We start from the raw sequence: 17021 nt of genomic DNA on the forward strand, positions 1-17021 counted from the left end.
TTTTTCCCTTCCCTCCTCCTCTCTGCAGCAGCCCCCAGCCCCATTTCCTTCTGGCTTAGTTTTGTCCCGCTTCCACAACAGATCCCTTCAGCCACCCCCATCTCACTAGAGCTTGGATAATGGAAAAGTACTGCTGTGAGGCCCAGGGCCATGCCCACATAGGGGCACCTCCATCAGAGCAGCAGCTTATGACTTGTGGCAAGACCCTCAGGTGTTGACAAAGCAAAGTGAAATTTGTTCCCTTTGACCTGCAGTCACTCTGGTGACTCTGGTTTTATAGAACATATAGCCTGGTGGTGTGGCCTCTGTTTTCCTCAAGCTTTTCTCTTTCCCCAGGCAAGCACCTGCTCTGGACTTCTGAGCAGATTGCCACTCAAGAAGATATGACTAAGCTCAGATGACACGAGCAGATTTGGGCCACCCAGGGCGGTAGTCTCTATAGCAGAAGAGGCTTGGTTGATGTCTCTTGTATCCTAAAGAATCTGTCACTGTCTTTTATTAGACCCTGCACTGTGAGGGAAGTCACAGTTAGGGAGTTAATTCCTTTCTGCAGCAAGCCAACCTCCAAGAGGGCCACAAACTCACCTCCCATCCATTCACAGATTGCCCAAGCTCTCCCCTGCCTTACTTTGCAGTTGAGAGACTCCAGCAGAAAGATTTCAAATTGCTGCATGACCTACCCATTAAAGAGTTGTCCAAAAGACGGGTCGTATCACTTGCTTTCACACACCTACTCTGTATCTTCTAAGCCCCCAAGACTGGCACTCATCACCCAGCACACCAACCAAAGGCCTTGACTGATGCCAGAAAGACACCCTCATACTTCCCTTCCCCTTCTTCACTCCCAAATCTCCCCTAGAGCAGAGCTACCAGCTGAGCCTATTCCCCATCTCCTGGTATACTTGCCAAGCACTCTTAATTCTGTCAGCTAACTAACTTTCTTCCTAGCCTGAGAAAATAAGGACAGTTACTATTTAATGGTGTTGTAAATAGGAAAGTGAAGCACTTTGAAGTTTAATTTATTGCACAGTTACTGTGAGGTATACATAACAGTTTTTCTTTACCACTTATTGTATATATTCTAAAGGCTAAGCAAGCAGCAGGAAGATTGGGTTGATGCATCTCTCTTCCCTTGCCCTAGCTGAGGTAGGAGGGAAGAGGCTGTCAGCTGCAGGCCTAGGGGCAGCCCTCTGCCCATCACAGTGATTTCCCCTGGCCTGGGAGGTTCTGTCTACATTGCTGTTTGAAGGGTGTTTTAGACAGATGTCAGAAGCCAGCAGAGCTAAGTGACTGGCCCTTAGACCTGTCTTGTAGCCAATGTTTGTAAACTAATAGCCAATGCAATAAAGCGGTAGCCAAGTGCTTGCAAAATGTTGGTGTGTCTTAGTGGGTACGTGTTTTCACATCCAACGGCACGCGGATATATGAGGCTACTGTTCTCAAGGCTTAAGACTCAGCCACTTACCCCTTGGTGGGGAGACACCTCAAGTGCCATTTCCCTGTACCTGGTACCACCTCTGTTCCTCCCTCAAGGGCCAAGGGTCTGCTTGCTCTGTGAACTTGTCTGAGGTGGCATCCAAGTGCAATGTGGCTAATGGGGAGGGGCACAAAGGGACACAACTGCACAGATCAAGGACACTTACCAACCCTATCAACCCATTTGTCTCTTAATTAGCAAACATCACCTTGATATCAGGACTACCTTGTTGGGGATGGGAATTTGAAGATAGTGCAGACCTGGAGACCAAGAATTTGCCCCTTCAAAATTGCAGGAAACGGCGTGAGCCCATCCTCAGGGAAAGCTGGAACACCTCCACTTCACACACAAGCCACCAGCTGTTTGTTCAAGGGTTCTTGTTAGCACAAGTGTTCTTTATCAGCAGAAGGACCCTGTCCTAGATTTCCTTTGTACCAGTGTGAGCAGGTCTGCACCAATGTCTCATCCTGCCCTGCATCTCCCTGCAGTGGGGAAATGTCCTTGGGCAGAAAAGCAGAGCGCTGCTGCCTCCTGCCCAGCATAGCTGGTTCGCATGGCGCCACGCTGCAAGGCGCACAAAACGGCTCCTACCCCTTCCCGGCCTTCTCGGCACCCTTTCCAAGACCAGTTCAAGATGGAAAACTCAGCGATATAGAAGCTGCTCCCCATTTCCAGTGCGTGACAGGGCACGCGGTCCCTTTCCTCTCTTGCCTTCGTGACTGCCCCATGCCGGATACAGCACGGCCCAGGATGTACCCCCTTGGCACAGCCATGGGGGTGCCCGGCTCCCACCCGTGGCCACCAGGCGAGGGGCGCGCAGGGAGCACTGAGCGACCGCGCCACCACACGCTGCTTCTCAGGGACAAAATGGCGGCTCCGCAGCTGCAAAATGTGCTGACCTCGGCAGCGGGTCAGCCCGGAGGGGTCCTGGTCCCTGGCAAAAGGAGCCCATAGCGGGAAAGGCATTGCTGCCATTGTGCGGCGGGATTGGATGCTTCCATGTATTCATTTCGGTTTAATGAAGGCGCATTCCTCAGAGGAGAAATATTTACATTCAGCTTCCCAGGTGGTCACCTTCGCCCAGATGACACACAAACAGGCAGCCCCCCGCTCCCTTTCCCAATCCAAACCTCTTTAGAGGGCTCGGGGAGGAAGGGAGCAGAGGGAGGGGGGCAGCCGAGGGAGCAGAATAGAGAAGGGAACAAAATGCTAATAAATCAGCCAGCCAGCCCTTTTCCCCTCCCCTCTGTGGAGTCAATGGAAAGTGTCATTTCACATGCTAATCCCCCTCCGCTCTCTTCACAACACCTTTTCCGAAAAGTGTTTGGGAAAAGTCCTTGTGGCCCGTTTACAGCTCCCTGCCGCTTCAGATTCCTTCTTGTCTAAGGCCGAGGCCCCCGTGTGGGTCTCTCCCTCCAGCAGGGCTCCTTACAAAAAAAATCTCAACAAAGACTTTGGAGTTCATCAGCCTCCCACTGAAATTCACAGCTGCTGAACAAACTAATCCCCTCTCTAGGCCTTTCTTCCTTTCAATGGGTTCTTGGCTTCAAAGACACTTTGGGAAAGGACTTTGTGGGGACTCACACTGCTCCCTCAATAGAAGTTAGTGCAAGCATTATCCTCAGAGCAAGTGGCTTTACAAACAAATACTGCCTAACAATCTCAGCCCCTCCAGCTCCCCCAAACACACACAAGCCTAGCCTGCAGACATGATGTTATCTGCAACAGGATTAGGGCTCAGCTCCCTCCATGCCCCCCCAACTCAGCTCTTTGTCAACTCGAAGGCAGAAATCCCGCAGTAAACGCTCGCCGTTGCAGAAAACACTCGCCGTTGCGCGGTGCAGGATGCTAACGGTGCCTGCACGAGAGGAGGCAACACCAAGTAGCCACAAGCCAGAAGCTGTTACCAGCCAGCAGAGATGGCTGGCTCCTCTGTTTGATGCTAACATACTTTCAAGTCCTGATATAAGGTGCAAAAACCCCAAGATTGTGACAAAAAAAATCCCTGAGCAGAAAAAAACAAAACAAACAAAAACCCAAGAGAACATCAGCCATGCCAGGGCCCTTTTTAGTTGTATCTGACGCAGATGAACAGTTACAACTGAGGAAGGTGATCTGGAGAAGAGCAGTTCTCTGACCTGCAGCCCTGGGCAGTATGGCCTGAGATCTTACCATGCCAGGATGTTTGCTGCCCACACCAGCAGAGCCCAGAACCCGGTTTGTCCCAAACCTTTTTGAAGCTATAGCTGAGAACTCAGAGGGGGGCCTTACAGATTGAGACAAGTCTACTGAAGCCAGAGGTCCCCAGGTTTCCTAGGCCCAAGTCTAGGAAAGACGCTAGCAGCACCACAAAACATAGCTTTTATTTCATCGTTCTGTAATCTCTCAGTGCATCAAACCGCAGCAATGGCAACAGAACACAGCAGCAACAAGGAGGCACTTTGACCTGCAAGGAGAGAGCAAACCCTGCCCTCTCCCTCCTCCCTCCCTCATGGTGGAGCAGGCTGATTTGCCTAAGTCACTGAACCAGAGACCCATAACAGCAGTTTCACTCAAGCAGCAAGGAGAGGAAGCAGGGGCAGGCTGCAACCAAACGGTGTGAAGAAGCCTTGCTCCCAGTTAGGGTCTAAGGATTTATGCTGCCTGATTAGTATAAAAGGGAGCAAGAGCAAGGGAGGGAAAAAAAGACACACACATACAGATGTGTCCTAAAAGTCCCATTTGCCTCCCCAGGCTTCTTCTGCAGGACAAATATGCTTCACTCCTCTGTTCCATCCCAAAAGAAACACCACGGTGATGAAAAGCCTCAAATCAGACCTGTCTCTTCAGGACCCAGTGCATCACCCCAGCAGCATGTTCCTACCATCCCAGTGCCATGGGGCTCTCGAGAACCACCCTCACACATATCCATTACTACAGGCAGAATGCACCACCACACTTGTAGCAATAAGCTGGCTCCCCCTGCTCAAATTTGGGCAAATTTGCTCACAGCAGCTTAAGGGGACTCTTTAAGGGACTTGTACAACCCCTGCTGCTTCTAAAGCCCTTTAGACTGTCTAGAAATCCCAATGTGGGGAAGCCTTTAGATAACACTCCTTGGCAACAGGCCAACTGTGCTAACATAAAGGAAGTGGAAAAGGCCAAGAGCCAGACAGGGCAGCTTTCAGCCCAAACACAGGATGCTATTAGCTCTGGGGAGGAGAGCACTGAGCAGGAGTCCAACCTGCCAGCATTCCTGAGGTCCCCAGAGTTGGAAGCGGGGAAACAGTCCTGGACCTGAAACAAAAAAAGGTTCAAACCTGGGGCTTACAGGGAAAAAAAGAGATAAAGGAAGGGGTAGAGGGTGCAGAGAAGACTATGAAGAGAGAGAACTGAAGAAAAAGACGGAACCGAAGTGAGCCCGGAGTAGCCTGGTAGTCAGCCCAAGTGGTAGCAGGGTAAGGGGGTAGAGAGGAAAGATTCAAGGATTAGAATGAAGAGAAAGAAGGAATCAGAGAACTGACTGTGGCCCAGTGGAGCAGCAACACCTCAGCTTAAGTCCCAAGGGTGCCCAGTGGTCACTCAGGACCAGTTCACACAGGAGTGGGGAATACAGCCTGAGGCTCTTCTGTCTGGTGGTGCTGAAAGTGCCAGCACTGTTTGCCTCCTACTCAAAAATCAGCTTGGGAGGAACGTTTCCCCTCTCTGAGGGGAGGGAGGCAGGGAAGAGGAGCAGTTCCGGAAAGATCTCTGTGCAACTTGGGAAGCCTGATATCAAGATTCCTAGGCTAGAAAGCAGCCTCAGACCAATAAGAAAGAGAAAGAACAGTCTCCAAGAAATCCAGGCCATCTGGAGAGCAGATGGGAGCAGGTGTGCTGGCCTGACAGAGTTCCAGGCACTGGCGCAGACTTATTTCTCCAGAGCCAGAAGGAGAGTCCACAACCTGCAGCACATTGACAGGTAAGGGAGTCCACCAGCTCAGGGCATCACAGCACCAGCTGCTCCAGACTTCAGACATTCAGCTTGCCAGCAATAGTCATGAGGACTTTCAGGACAGGCATGAAGCCAGACACCTCACTGAAACTGCTGCTGCTCACCACTTGGGTATGAACCAGGAGACCTTGCTGGTAGTTCCTAGCCTCAATGCAGCGAGCAATCTCATGCAAACCCATTAGAATGGTTGGAGAGAGCTGTAGGGAAGGAAAAGAAATGCATTAGTTAGCACACTCAACACTAACACAGGCCTTCTCCCTCCCAACCTTTCCCTTCTGCTGTACTCCTTGTCCTCACCAAACATCTACAGAGACAACATTGCTAAAGGCTAGACTGCTTCCTCCCTCAGTGGCCCAGCATAAAACATACATTAATCCAGTACTCATGCTGGATTATAGTAAACATAAATCTCATGTAAGGACATTTCAGCATTACTTATCTGAAGTATTTTAGCAGGCCACAGGTCCAACTAGCACAAAATCCTGTCTCTGTTCAAGCCTAATATGGACACTGAGGAAAGTGTTATATGGATTCTACCTATGATATATATCCTTCCAGCAGTTTAGGAGCTTTCCAAGTTGAAGCTTACACTAACTTCACTAGGTTCCCCTAGTGTAATAACCACTCCCAATTACTCCTTTACAAGCTGCTCATCCCTGTCTGGAACCTGTCTGTATGCCAGTACACTTCTGGGGAAAAAAGCACCACACAGTTCCCCTCTCAGGTTTTCCTTGTACAATCTCTGGGCCAAGGTGAAGGGAGAAGGAAGGGAGATAAGGCTGCCTGGATTCAAGAAGTGTCTGGCATTCCTCTAGCTGCTTGCAAGAGAGAAAACTATTGTTTTTCTGATTTTTTCATTTGTGCTGAAGACGCTTGCACAGAAGCTGAGAACAACAAACCCAGCACAACAGAGGGATGGAGAAGCCAGCTGAACTACTGGGAAAGGTGGTGTCTACTTACCACTTGTTCGCGGAGCTTCTCATACAAACACTCCAGCCGTTGCAACGCATCCTCCAGCTTCCTTCGAGTTTTCTGAAGTGATAAAGGCATTGACAGCTCTGCCAGGGCTCCTCATTTACTTCTCCCAGAATCAAGTTGACCCAGCTGAACCCGTATCTCCTCCCTTCTTCCCCAAACCCCTTGCAATTCAGCTGCATCCCAGCCTCTGACAGATGGATCAGAGCCAAGGACTGCAACACAAGCCAACATGCCATGCTCTCACTGTGCAGGCATGTACATGCTTGTGCTCTCTTCTCCAGATGGGCAGTTACATTTATCACTTTCCCCATCTCCTGACCCAGGCATATCTCCCTTTTGGCAGTGTTTGCAGACCATGGAACAGAAACACTACTTCAGAAGATTGAGAAACATCCACTGAATGACCAAATGGGCATTTAGACAGCCTCACCCTGGCTGACCTCAGAGATAGCACACTCCCTGTCGCCTCAAGGAGAGGAGGGAATATCCTTCTCCCACTAGATAACTGCCAAAAAAAGAGACTGAGTACTGAAGCTCTGGAGGAACAGACTACACTATCCTCACCCAGGGTAATCCACTTACAGGTAAACTACTGTGAACAGCAATGGTTGGCTCTGGGCAACGATGAAACAGGCCTGGGCAGAGCTTAGAGCTCAAATGTGCTGATGTGTCAACCCAGCTATTCAACTTCCTTAAAGTCACCTTAAAAGAATGACTGAGCCCAAAACAACATGCCTTTCTGTCCCTACAGAGAACCTTCACATTCTCTCACAGAAATTGCTGCTCTGTACTCCTAGAAAATACAGAGTAAACAAGCTGAAGCTGATGTTATATACAAATTGTTTAATTCCAGGATGGCTTGACAGTTTGGACTTCATCCTAGTCCCAACACCACTAAGCAGAGGCTATCCGAGTGACTTCATGGTGGTCCCAAGGTCTGGGAAGACTTAGCAGCCTACCACAATGCTGTAAACACTGCTCTTCTGGTTCCAGGCTCAGTCAAGCTTGATACATTAATGTAACACAGCCTGCATGCCAGTAGCCCTCCAGGAGTCAGGGGTGGAGAAACGAGTGTCTTAAAGATTGACTGGCTTCCTCTTCTAGCCAGGGTATTCCTGCCTTTCCCTCTAAGGCCTGATGATGGCCAGCTCTGCAGGAGCTGTCTATAGATCAAGCAAGTGAAAAAACAGGCTGAATTTTCTAGGTTGTTTCTTCTCTTTTCCTCAGAGCAAGCACAACCAAGCACATTCTAGAGACAATGAATGAGTGCTAGAGAAAACATCTCAAATCCCAAGGCTTCTCCCTAGGACAATCCTATGGCATAAAGAAAGAAGGCAGATGGTGATTAACCTGCATACAAGGAGAGAACTCTTCCCTCCTGTTTTCTTACCAAAAGAAATAAGTGCCTGCCAGAGGTCTACGAGAGAAAAATAAAAATAAAAAAAAAAAAAAACGAAAACAAACAAACAAACAAAAAAAACAGCCAACAGCAGAGAAGGAAGGACTTACTGGATCAGTGGCAACAGCAGAGCAGCGTTGCACCAATTCTTCAAATGTGGTCTTCAGATTCTGGTGCTCAGGGGGCACCTCCTTCCTTTCGACCCTCTCCGTGGGCAGCTGGTGATACTGACAGAGAAACAAGTAGCTGAGTGAAAGCAGCAGAAGCATGAAAGGCCAGCACAGGCAGAATCCCCACCTGCAACTATGGACAGAAAGAAGTTCACATCTTGGCAAACTTGGAGAACATCTGGAAGCACTGGATTATATTATCTTGAGACTGTAGTATAGCTTTGGGTCCCTGTGCATTCTTTATTCCCAGCAGGCTAACTGCCTGTCTGGCCTTCATTCTACTCTACCCTGTCCAGGTGTCGTTTTCAACAACTCTAACAATTCTCTGTCCCAGGCAAAGGGACATATATAAGACTTGTAGTTGCCATTCCACGAGAATCTCAAAAGCTGAGCTGTTCCTCTGTTTGATAGGAGGGAACACCCCTGTTTCCCTGGGTACCTGCAGGCTGCCTTCCTTGGGTGCTCCTGGGGGTGACTGGCCAACTTCTTGCATTCTGGAGAGCTGAGGATGGATCCCTTGGAGCTCCGCAGGGAGGTTCATTACAGGAGCTGTGATGGGGGCTGGAGGTGTAAACTGCTCTGGCAACTGCCAGCAAAAGGCAAGAAGCAAAATGAGGAGGGGGGAAAAAAATAAAAAAAAATAAAAAAAATCAGTGCTGCAAGAAAAACAAGTCCAAGGAAGGAGAGTTGGTCACACTCCCCAGTTGAATTTAATATCCTTTTGAACTGGCAGAGTCCCTAATTCTCAAGGTGATATGCAATATACCCCTGTTCTTTCAGCTCACTGACCCTGAGCTCAGGGTCCTTCCTCTAACAGCCTAGATGAACAGCCAAAGAGACAGCAAGAAAACACCACTGGAATTGTTCAATCAAACAGATTTGTTGCCCCCAGAAGCACTGGTCCTCTGAAAGCCGCCTTGGGTCTGCAACGGCACGAGTCCTGAATGTAGAGATTAGCAGCAGTAAAGTGTCCAACGGAGGAAGCGCTGGGGGAAATCCCACAACACGGCGGGAGAATCCTCTTGCAAACACTTCATCATGCCCCTACTAAGCCAGAGTCAGGATAGATTCGCTCCAACAGGGCTAGATCAAAAGGAGATGGCTTTAACAAGAGGTTAATCCTGTTGTAGTGAGCACAGCCTGAAGCAGGTTCCCAGCTATGTTGCCAGAAAAAGGGCTAGAAGTCTACTCCAAGCTAAAGAACAGGAGTGGGGGTGGGAATGATGCCAAAGAAGCTTCTCATCACATCTGCCAGCAGGCAGCAATGATGGAAGTGGGGTACGAAAAACATTTGTTGCAAAGCAGCCCAGCTCACAGGTCCTCCAGTGGAATCACTGCAAGGCAGAATGCAGAGGGCCAATGGGGCAGGCAGCTCACAGCTACAGCTCTTTTAGCAGGAGCCACACAGCTGGTATCATCTGAGGAAAATCACTGTGGTTCTCACTGTGCTGAGGGGAAATGCTGCCCCCAACTGTCAGATATAAAGTGAGGATGACCTCTCCAGCCCATCAGAAAAGGTGGGTGAGAAAAGGGGTAAGGAGGTTAAATCTGTATTTCTAGAAAAAAATTAACTGCAGTCAGCCTGGAAAATACTGACAAACTGCAACACCACAGATGAAAAAATGCAAGCCAGACACACTGGAGAATGGCATGCACGTCTGTATTGCATTAGGACAGGACTCAGCAGATTCCAGCATTAGCTGAATCCACAATGCAGAACTGAACAGACCTACATGGAAGAAGAGCTGCTAAGTGCAACAAGGAGCATTTATCTGAATTCAGATGGTGCTGTCCCTGGCTGAAAGACAACCAGAAGATATTTAGGCTGAAAGCTTACCTTTTTCTTCTGAAGGCCTCCTCTTGCAACAGAGGGATCAGTCCAAGATTCCTGAGCTGCTAAGACAGAGAACACGACAAGGATGTCAGACTTCAAGAAGGCAGCCAGAGTCGCAATTTGTGGTTGCTCTCATGGTTTGGAAATTCCCTCAGGAAAAAGACCCACAGCTCTGATTTCTTTACCTCCCCCTTCCCTCCCCAATCACTGCATCTTCAAACACTTCGACCAAGGGCCTAGCTTATGACACAAGAACTACTCTCCCTTCCCTTTCTCAAATACTTATGCAACATCTAAGCATGTGCACAGACTGCAGGAGGTGACAGCTGATGAGAATGTCCTGGTACGCACGCACACGGCTTTATCTGCGATTACAAGTTTTCCACATTCTGCATTGGCTGCAGAAGTCAGATGGGGACTCAGGCACCAACTTTGGTCGGACCCTGCATGTGGGTGCACACCAGGGCCCAGGGACTGCCTGGGGGTTCCCTAGCACAGAATGTACTGCTGTGGTCCTGCAGCAAAAATTGGACTACGGGTGACAGAAGGTCTCTCACCAGTGCTCACAGGTGCCTTGCAGTGGCAAATCAAAGCAATGCAGACTGCTGTGATAAGAGAAGGACTGCATTTGGGGTTTAATTTTCCCCTTCTAAAAGCATATTCTGGACCAAAGCTTGGGAAATTTTGCTGGCTTCCCAGCTAGAAAGCAAGCAGAGTTAACTGCTAAATTCCTTGGGAGCACACAAATATCTCGGCAGATGTTTCTGTGGTACTTAGCTTTTAACCTCAATCCAAGCAATTAAAAATCCATCAGACAACATAAAATTGGAAAGCTTGTGACCACATCTCATTCTGCTAAGGTCAAATTCCAACTATCTTGCTTGTTGCTGTTCTTTAAGGGGATTTGGATCTCTAGACAAAATCCCACTATTTTTATTTGTCACCCCAGGATCAACCTCAAGCTGATATGATGGGAGGATTCTGTGAGAAAGTGGCACAGTTTTAAGAAGCAATATCAGAAGAATTTCTAGAGTGCGGTGCCACACTTAATGAGCCACTGATCCTGAACTGTGCTTTAAAAAAAAAAAAAAAAAAAAAAAAAGGGAAAAATGCAAAAGGTGCTTCATTACGTTAATTACTTTTATTATTACAATTCTGGCAGCCTCTTTTTGCCTTCCCTCCTTTTCCCATGATTTCAAGGCTCATTCTCTGATGAGTTTGAATCAGAAGTTTAATTAAGTTGGCACTTATTTCTAGCTTGGGGATTTCATGCCCTAGAACTCTGCTGGCCCCCACTGAGCATGTGGCCTAGCAAGCCCTGGCACTGCTCCAGCTCAGTGACACTTTTAATCCTCAGAGGAAACAGCTATTTAAATTACCGTCTTTAAGCCAGGCACTTGAGGTCGTCAGACATGAGATGACAGAACCCTGTTGCATTTTCCTGGAATGAAACCCTGACTAACTCGCCTACACTAGCAGTGAAAGAGGATTTCTCACCAACCCTGGAGCAAGTGCGCTATGGCAGCAATCTCTGGCAGTGCCTGCCCTGGAAAAATTGAGATTGTCACAGGATGTAAACGGGGATTATCCTGGCCAGAAAGGAGATCAGCCAACAGGTCACTGTCCTTCATTATGTCCTGACATTCTCCAAGGTTTCTCTTCACTAAGTTAGTAAGAATTTGTCCACAAGTTGTTCAGCTAGGAGAATTTCCAAAGCTAGAAAGTCCAAGCAGTGACTTTACAGATTCTTTCCAGTGTTTAAGAGAAATTAAAAAGGGAAGGAAAAGAAAAAGAAAATAAACAAAAGACTCTCAAGGTCTCAAAGAAGAAGGAAGTCTATTTGCATATGCTGATCTGGGCTTGCCTTTCACTCCACTAAAACTAACTGTGGCAAATGCGTGCCAGGGAAAGAGAACTTCCCATCACTGGAGTCTCACGGGACACCTTCGGCCTGAGGAAATGACCAATATCTCTGTTTTCAGCAGAGAAACAAAAGAATTATCTTATGTTTCTCTGCTGAAGGGACAATCCTTTTTCTACGGCCTTACTCCACACAGCAGGTCCTGCTAGGTGTCACAAGCGAGATTCAAACCCAAACCTTGCCCTGCAACTAAAGCCAAAAAAGCTTTCCCATTCCCCTTGGAACAGAGTCCCCAGATTCTCTGGGGAAGGTCTCATCTGCCTTTCTGGGACCCACTTTTTCCAGCCCATCTGAAGAGAACACAAGTGCAAGTAAAGTCATCCTTGAAGCCAGCAGTGCAGTGGGGAGGAGAAAAAAAAAAAAAAAAAAAAAAAAAAAAAAAAAAAAACACAAGCAGTGAGCTAAAACTGCTAGTTTATTCCTTGCTTAGAAGCACAAGAAAGTAGCAGAGCCATTGCCCCCATCCTACTGCCCAGCATCTGTCAGAAGGGACACATAGACTTGAAATGCTCTAATCCTTCCAGGACTGCACCCCTTCCAGGGTGCATCCCCTTGGCACACCCCCAAACATCACTTGCTATCACTTGGTACAGAGGCACCAGCCAGGCACACATCTCCCCAGGCATGCAGGGAACACAACAAACAGCCGCACGTTTGCATGCACACGTGCACACAGCCCCACACTGCACTGAAAGCAGCAGCACTGCCTCCTCCACAGCTCTGGAGGCTTCTCTGTGTACTACCTGCACGATCCAAGTGTGGATCTAGCCAAGGGAAGAAACCTGAAAAAATCAAGGCAGGGTGGGAGTAAGAGTCATTGTCACCATAACTTTTACTTAGCGGTAATATCCCTGACTGACATCCCAGTAGTTTTTCAGAAGGGATTTCTCCAGCCTAAGTTTAGAGTCTTTGCATATAGTCACCACAGGCTTCACGCTGTGGGGTTTGCCATCCATGCTTAAACCCAGCTTAGTGACAGTCTCCAGGTGGAGGCAAACCACAAAGCATCAACTTCTCTCTCACTATGAGTGTGGCTCAGAGAAACAGCTGTTTGAAGACCTAAGGACCATCAGTCTTTCCCTGAGGGCTCTCCACAGCCTGGCCAAATCTTTTCCCTGAGGCACAAAACACAACTAACAAGCACCAGTGGTGCTGATGCTGCAGGAAATGGAAAGAGGGGCTACCCATCAATTAGGAACTAGCTCCAAAAACTCTCTCCATTTTCTTCATTGTGCTAGTGAGGACTTCACAAGATTTGCAGGCTGGGCTGGATTCAAATTACAGACCCAGAGGGGAAAGGCTCCAAATCTGGAATGTTGAAGAATCTGGAATACAGAAAGATTCAGAAGAGATTTCCAGGCAAGCACCTTATGGCAACAGGAAGCAACTGGGTGAACCAGAGCAAGCAGATACAGGAATTTTATCCTGAAGCCAGGTAATAGGCATCCAACTGAGAGAAAAGAACACTGCCCTCCCCTTCTCTCTCAAGATGCCAAATGCATTTATTAAATTATATAGCACAGATAAGAGCATTACGTAAGCCTTCCCCCAAGGTCTAAGGGTACTTCCTGGAAACCACCACCCTTTCAGTCAGAAAAGGTTCCTCTGGAGTAGAGGATTACTCAGGGTACACTGGGAACCCGAAGAGACAGTGCTTTATAACAACAACCTGGGGGACAGAACAGCTCAATAGCCTGAAACTGTCACCATCGCTGTGTTTCAGCACCACAGCAAGACTCAGCACAACAGAGCTGCAACATTAGCTCCAGAGAGCACCACATCCAGCCTTTATGGTGACAGACCAGAGCACAGCAGGCCAACGTACATTAGTACTGCAAATCCCATCCAGGATTGCCAGGATACGTGCCACACATGCAGTATTACCTGTGGGAGGTGGAGGGATGCTGGCTGCTGCCAGAGGCTTAGCAGATGGAGCTCCAGGGCCTCCCTGAGGATAACCCATGTTCATGGGGCAGTTGAATGGTGCAGAAGAGAAACCAAGAGGAGATTGGTTTGCCACAGGGAGAGGACAACCTGCAGGGAGCTGCGATGATGGGACTGAGGCTGGAGAGAAGAGGGTGGGTCCAGGTGGTGGCACACCAGGAGGTGCCATGGCCATGGATTGTCCTGGGAGAGGAGGCTGGCTGGGGAAGGGCGTTGGAACAGCAGGTCCGGCTCCCGCAGGGCTGAACGGCTGAGACTGTGCGAGCACTACAAATGAGAGAGAATGTATCAGCACCACGTATCCCATGTCCAAACTACTCCAACTGCTCACCTTCATGCCACTAAGCATTCCTTCTACAAACCGTGCCCTAGAAGATCCAGAATCCTGGGTATTCCCCTAAAAGCATCAGTCAAACACCCTGTCAGAAGACACAGCAGCTTCCAGCTTCTCCACCCCTATCTGCGGCTAACATGGCTGCAAGTAAAGCACAGCTGTTTATACCAGCTATGCAGAAGCACTGAAAAGGCACTTTGATTGCAACTTGTTCTTTGCAACAGTAGACCTATGAGGAAGGAGTAACCTTCTCTGCTGGGCACTTTGGTCCAAAAAAACCTAAATTACGCCTGAAAAACTGATGATGGACAATGCTTACCTGGTCCTGGAACTGCCACCGGCGCCATGCCCAAGTTGTACTGCGGGTATGGGGACCCTCTGGAATAGATGCTTGTTTGTGGACCAGTACTGGTCTGAGGTGGTGCAGACATCGCTGGCACTGGCTGAGGTGTGAAGAGGGGAGGCACAGAAGGCTGAGCAGGTGCTGAAGGGGTAAATGATGACGAGTAGGTGGGCTGCAATTAAAAAGTAAGATCCTTCTAATTGCTGACAGACACACATAGGAACGCACGTGCATTCACATTCATAAGCGGATACTATTCTACTCTATTCTTCTCACTTCTCAGCCAAGGGAGGCTGCTGCTGCTGTCAGTGCTCTGGAGAGATCAGAACAAAGGCCCTACTGCTCCCAGGAACACACAGGATCTCCTCCGCCATTACCATGGTTGGCAGGAGGAGACAAAGAGCACAGGACTGGGTGCTGCCCTCTCTGCCACCTTGAGACTTGTGGACCATGTCTTCCTCCAGGTTTCTAATTTCATGACACCCCTCCCCAGTCCATTAGCATTTCTCCCTCAGGCCATGAACGCCTGAGATTAAGACATACCTTCTCTGGACGTCTGGGGCTTGGTTTGTGGGCTGCTCCTTCAGGGGTGGAGCTGCTCTTGGCTGCTGGAGATGCATGTTTAACACCACCTACACGGACACGAGCGTAGGGAAAAGGTGGGGGCTGCTGATCAGCCACATTGTCTCCCTGAGCGTGGAAGAGCCGGTCACGAAGCTGTTGGATCAGGAGCTGAAACAAAATACACTTTAGGGAAGCATCTTCAGAGTCTCAAACTGAGGGTGCTGTTGAAGCATTCAAAGTACAGGTTGACCAAAAGCCCTGAGCACCAACCTGCAGAATTAACCATTTCTCAAATAACCCCTAGAAAAAAAAATGCAAGCCACAGGGAAACCACCTATCACCTCCTCTACAGAAGAGGTTTCAACCAGCTTTCACTGATCCTTCCCCCCAGTATTTATGGTATTTCTTCACAAACATTTTCACGCTAAACACATTCACTCGGAACCACAAGGTGACCTCCCCATTCCCTTCCTCTTCCTCCAACAGCTGGTTTCAGGATTAGGTGCATCTTCCTTGGGAAGCTGCTTCCCAGCATTGCTTTCCAGGAACCATTTTACAGCACTAGAGCTCTCTTGCTTTCTCCAAATCAAAGGTATTGCGAGGAAAAAAAAAAAAAAAAAAAAAAAAAAGATAAAGCTGCACCATAGAAAAACTAAAAGCTATACTCTCAAGTTATCACAATTAAGTTGAAGCCTCAAGCCCTGGTGTGAGTAGAAACCCAAGTTTACAAGTGTTTTGCACAAAGTATCCCCCTTCCACATAAACTGCTCTGACCTACCACAGCCTGTTTCTCACTCACCTCTTTGGAGCTGCTGGGCAGGTAATTCATTGCGGCTGCCAAGCATCCCTGTGAGGCCAGCAGGCTGGCATACTGGGTGATTCGTTCTGCCAAGACGGGCCCTGGTGCTGGTCCTGCTGTGCCTCGGAGCATCTCAATGGACTTGCTCAGCACCATCACTTTCTCTATCAGATCCTGAATAGGCAGGAAGGGAAATAAAATCTCAGGGAATAAACAGACTCCTCAAACAGATTAGCTTTACTGGTCTGTCTCATGCTGAGACAGTGCCAGACAGCTTTCTCCACCTTCAGCTGACATGGAGGCCAAGGTGATTCAAAGTTAATCCACTTGACACCCCTGCAATCACTGAAAAGCATTTATTCACAGAGCTGGAAACACAGGAACTTAGTGGAGGAAAACAAGAAGCAGACCCTGACGTGCCTGCTTTTATAGTAAAGGGAAGGGGGGGGGGTTCCTCCTGTAATTTTAGCCGTTACAAGATATCACTTTGGAAGGGAAAGCTGTACCAGGAGACTTTAACTGCGAGGAACTGCTAATGCTGACAGAACAACCAGGTCTTTAGCTATTCTATGCTCCTTCATCTCCCCAAATTCAAAGTAATGTTTGTAACTATGGAATGATGTAAGCAGCACTAGCTGTTAACAGAGGGGGACAAGGACAATTTTAAACATAAGCAGGAATGCTGAAGATGCCTTTTTGTTGCTGCCATTCCTTAGCAGGGCAGCAGGGCCAGGAACCTCTATAGCAGAGAGTATTTTCTGCAGGTATCTCAGTGGAAGACTTGTCTCATTCATTATAGTGCCCGATGGACCCAATAAGGGCTACTGACTTAAGTGAACAGGACAACAACAACACTGATTTAGGATTTAGAAGCTCTAATTTCACCCTCAAGCTCTTGTCTGACTTTCCTTACATGATCATTCTGCTGGCAATGGGAAGAACTCAGTCTAGACACTATTCTGCCAGAGGCAAAATGTTCCAGATGAAGGCAGAGCCAAATAACAGGTATATCACAGTTAAACGTGAATAGCACAGCAGGAAATGTGCTCCCAGGCAACTACTAGCCAGATAACAGGAATAATCTAAAATTCTTTAACTAAAATGGAAGCTTAGAGAGGACAATAGTAAATACAAAGACAGGTAGGTAGCTCAGAGCTCCTGTGTGTAGCTAGATTTACATGAAGTGCAATCAGTACCCTCTAAACAAACCCCTTAGCATTTAAGGGTGCGAGTCAGCTTTAGATGTAGCCACATAATCCAGACTAGGAGGAGACACCCAGGTGAC

At 48.3% G+C, this 17021-nt stretch overlaps 1 protein-coding gene across 4 annotated transcripts in view; it reads right to left on the minus strand.

Annotated features, from left to right (window-relative positions):
* Positions 1-5178: 5178 nt before the first annotated feature.
* The window catches only part of SEC31B (SEC31 homolog B, COPII component), a 28493-nt gene continuing 16650 nt past the window's right edge, over positions 5179-17021 (minus strand). For 3 of the 4 annotated variants that reach the window (XM_010220230.2, XM_088528817.1, XM_088528814.1), the window contains 10 exons: positions 15737-15910; positions 14917-15105; positions 14350-14545; positions 13637-13963; positions 12496-12534; positions 9835-9890; positions 8437-8583; positions 7938-8054; positions 6411-6482; positions 5179-5647 (listed from right to left, as the gene is read on the minus strand). In XM_010220230.2, the coding sequence (XP_010218532.2) occupies positions 5468-5647; positions 6411-6482; positions 7938-8054; positions 8437-8583; positions 9835-9890; positions 12496-12534; positions 13637-13963; positions 14350-14545; positions 14917-15105; positions 15737-15910 (1497 nt within the window). In that variant the 3' untranslated portion in view covers positions 5179-5467. The remainder of the gene's footprint in view (positions 5648-6410; positions 6483-7937; positions 8055-8436; positions 8584-9834; positions 9891-12495; positions 12535-13636; positions 13964-14349; positions 14546-14916; positions 15106-15736; positions 15911-17021) is intronic. The other variant, XM_088528815.1, reaches the window with a different exon arrangement.

This window comes from Tinamus guttatus, unplaced genomic scaffold (assembly GCF_059628265.1).
Source record: "Tinamus guttatus ecotype Peru unplaced genomic scaffold, ASM5962826v1 Tinamus_guttatus_pri_ptg000314l, whole genome shotgun sequence".
In the NCBI taxonomy this organism is placed as follows: domain Eukaryota; kingdom Metazoa; phylum Chordata; class Aves; order Tinamiformes; family Tinamidae; genus Tinamus; species Tinamus guttatus.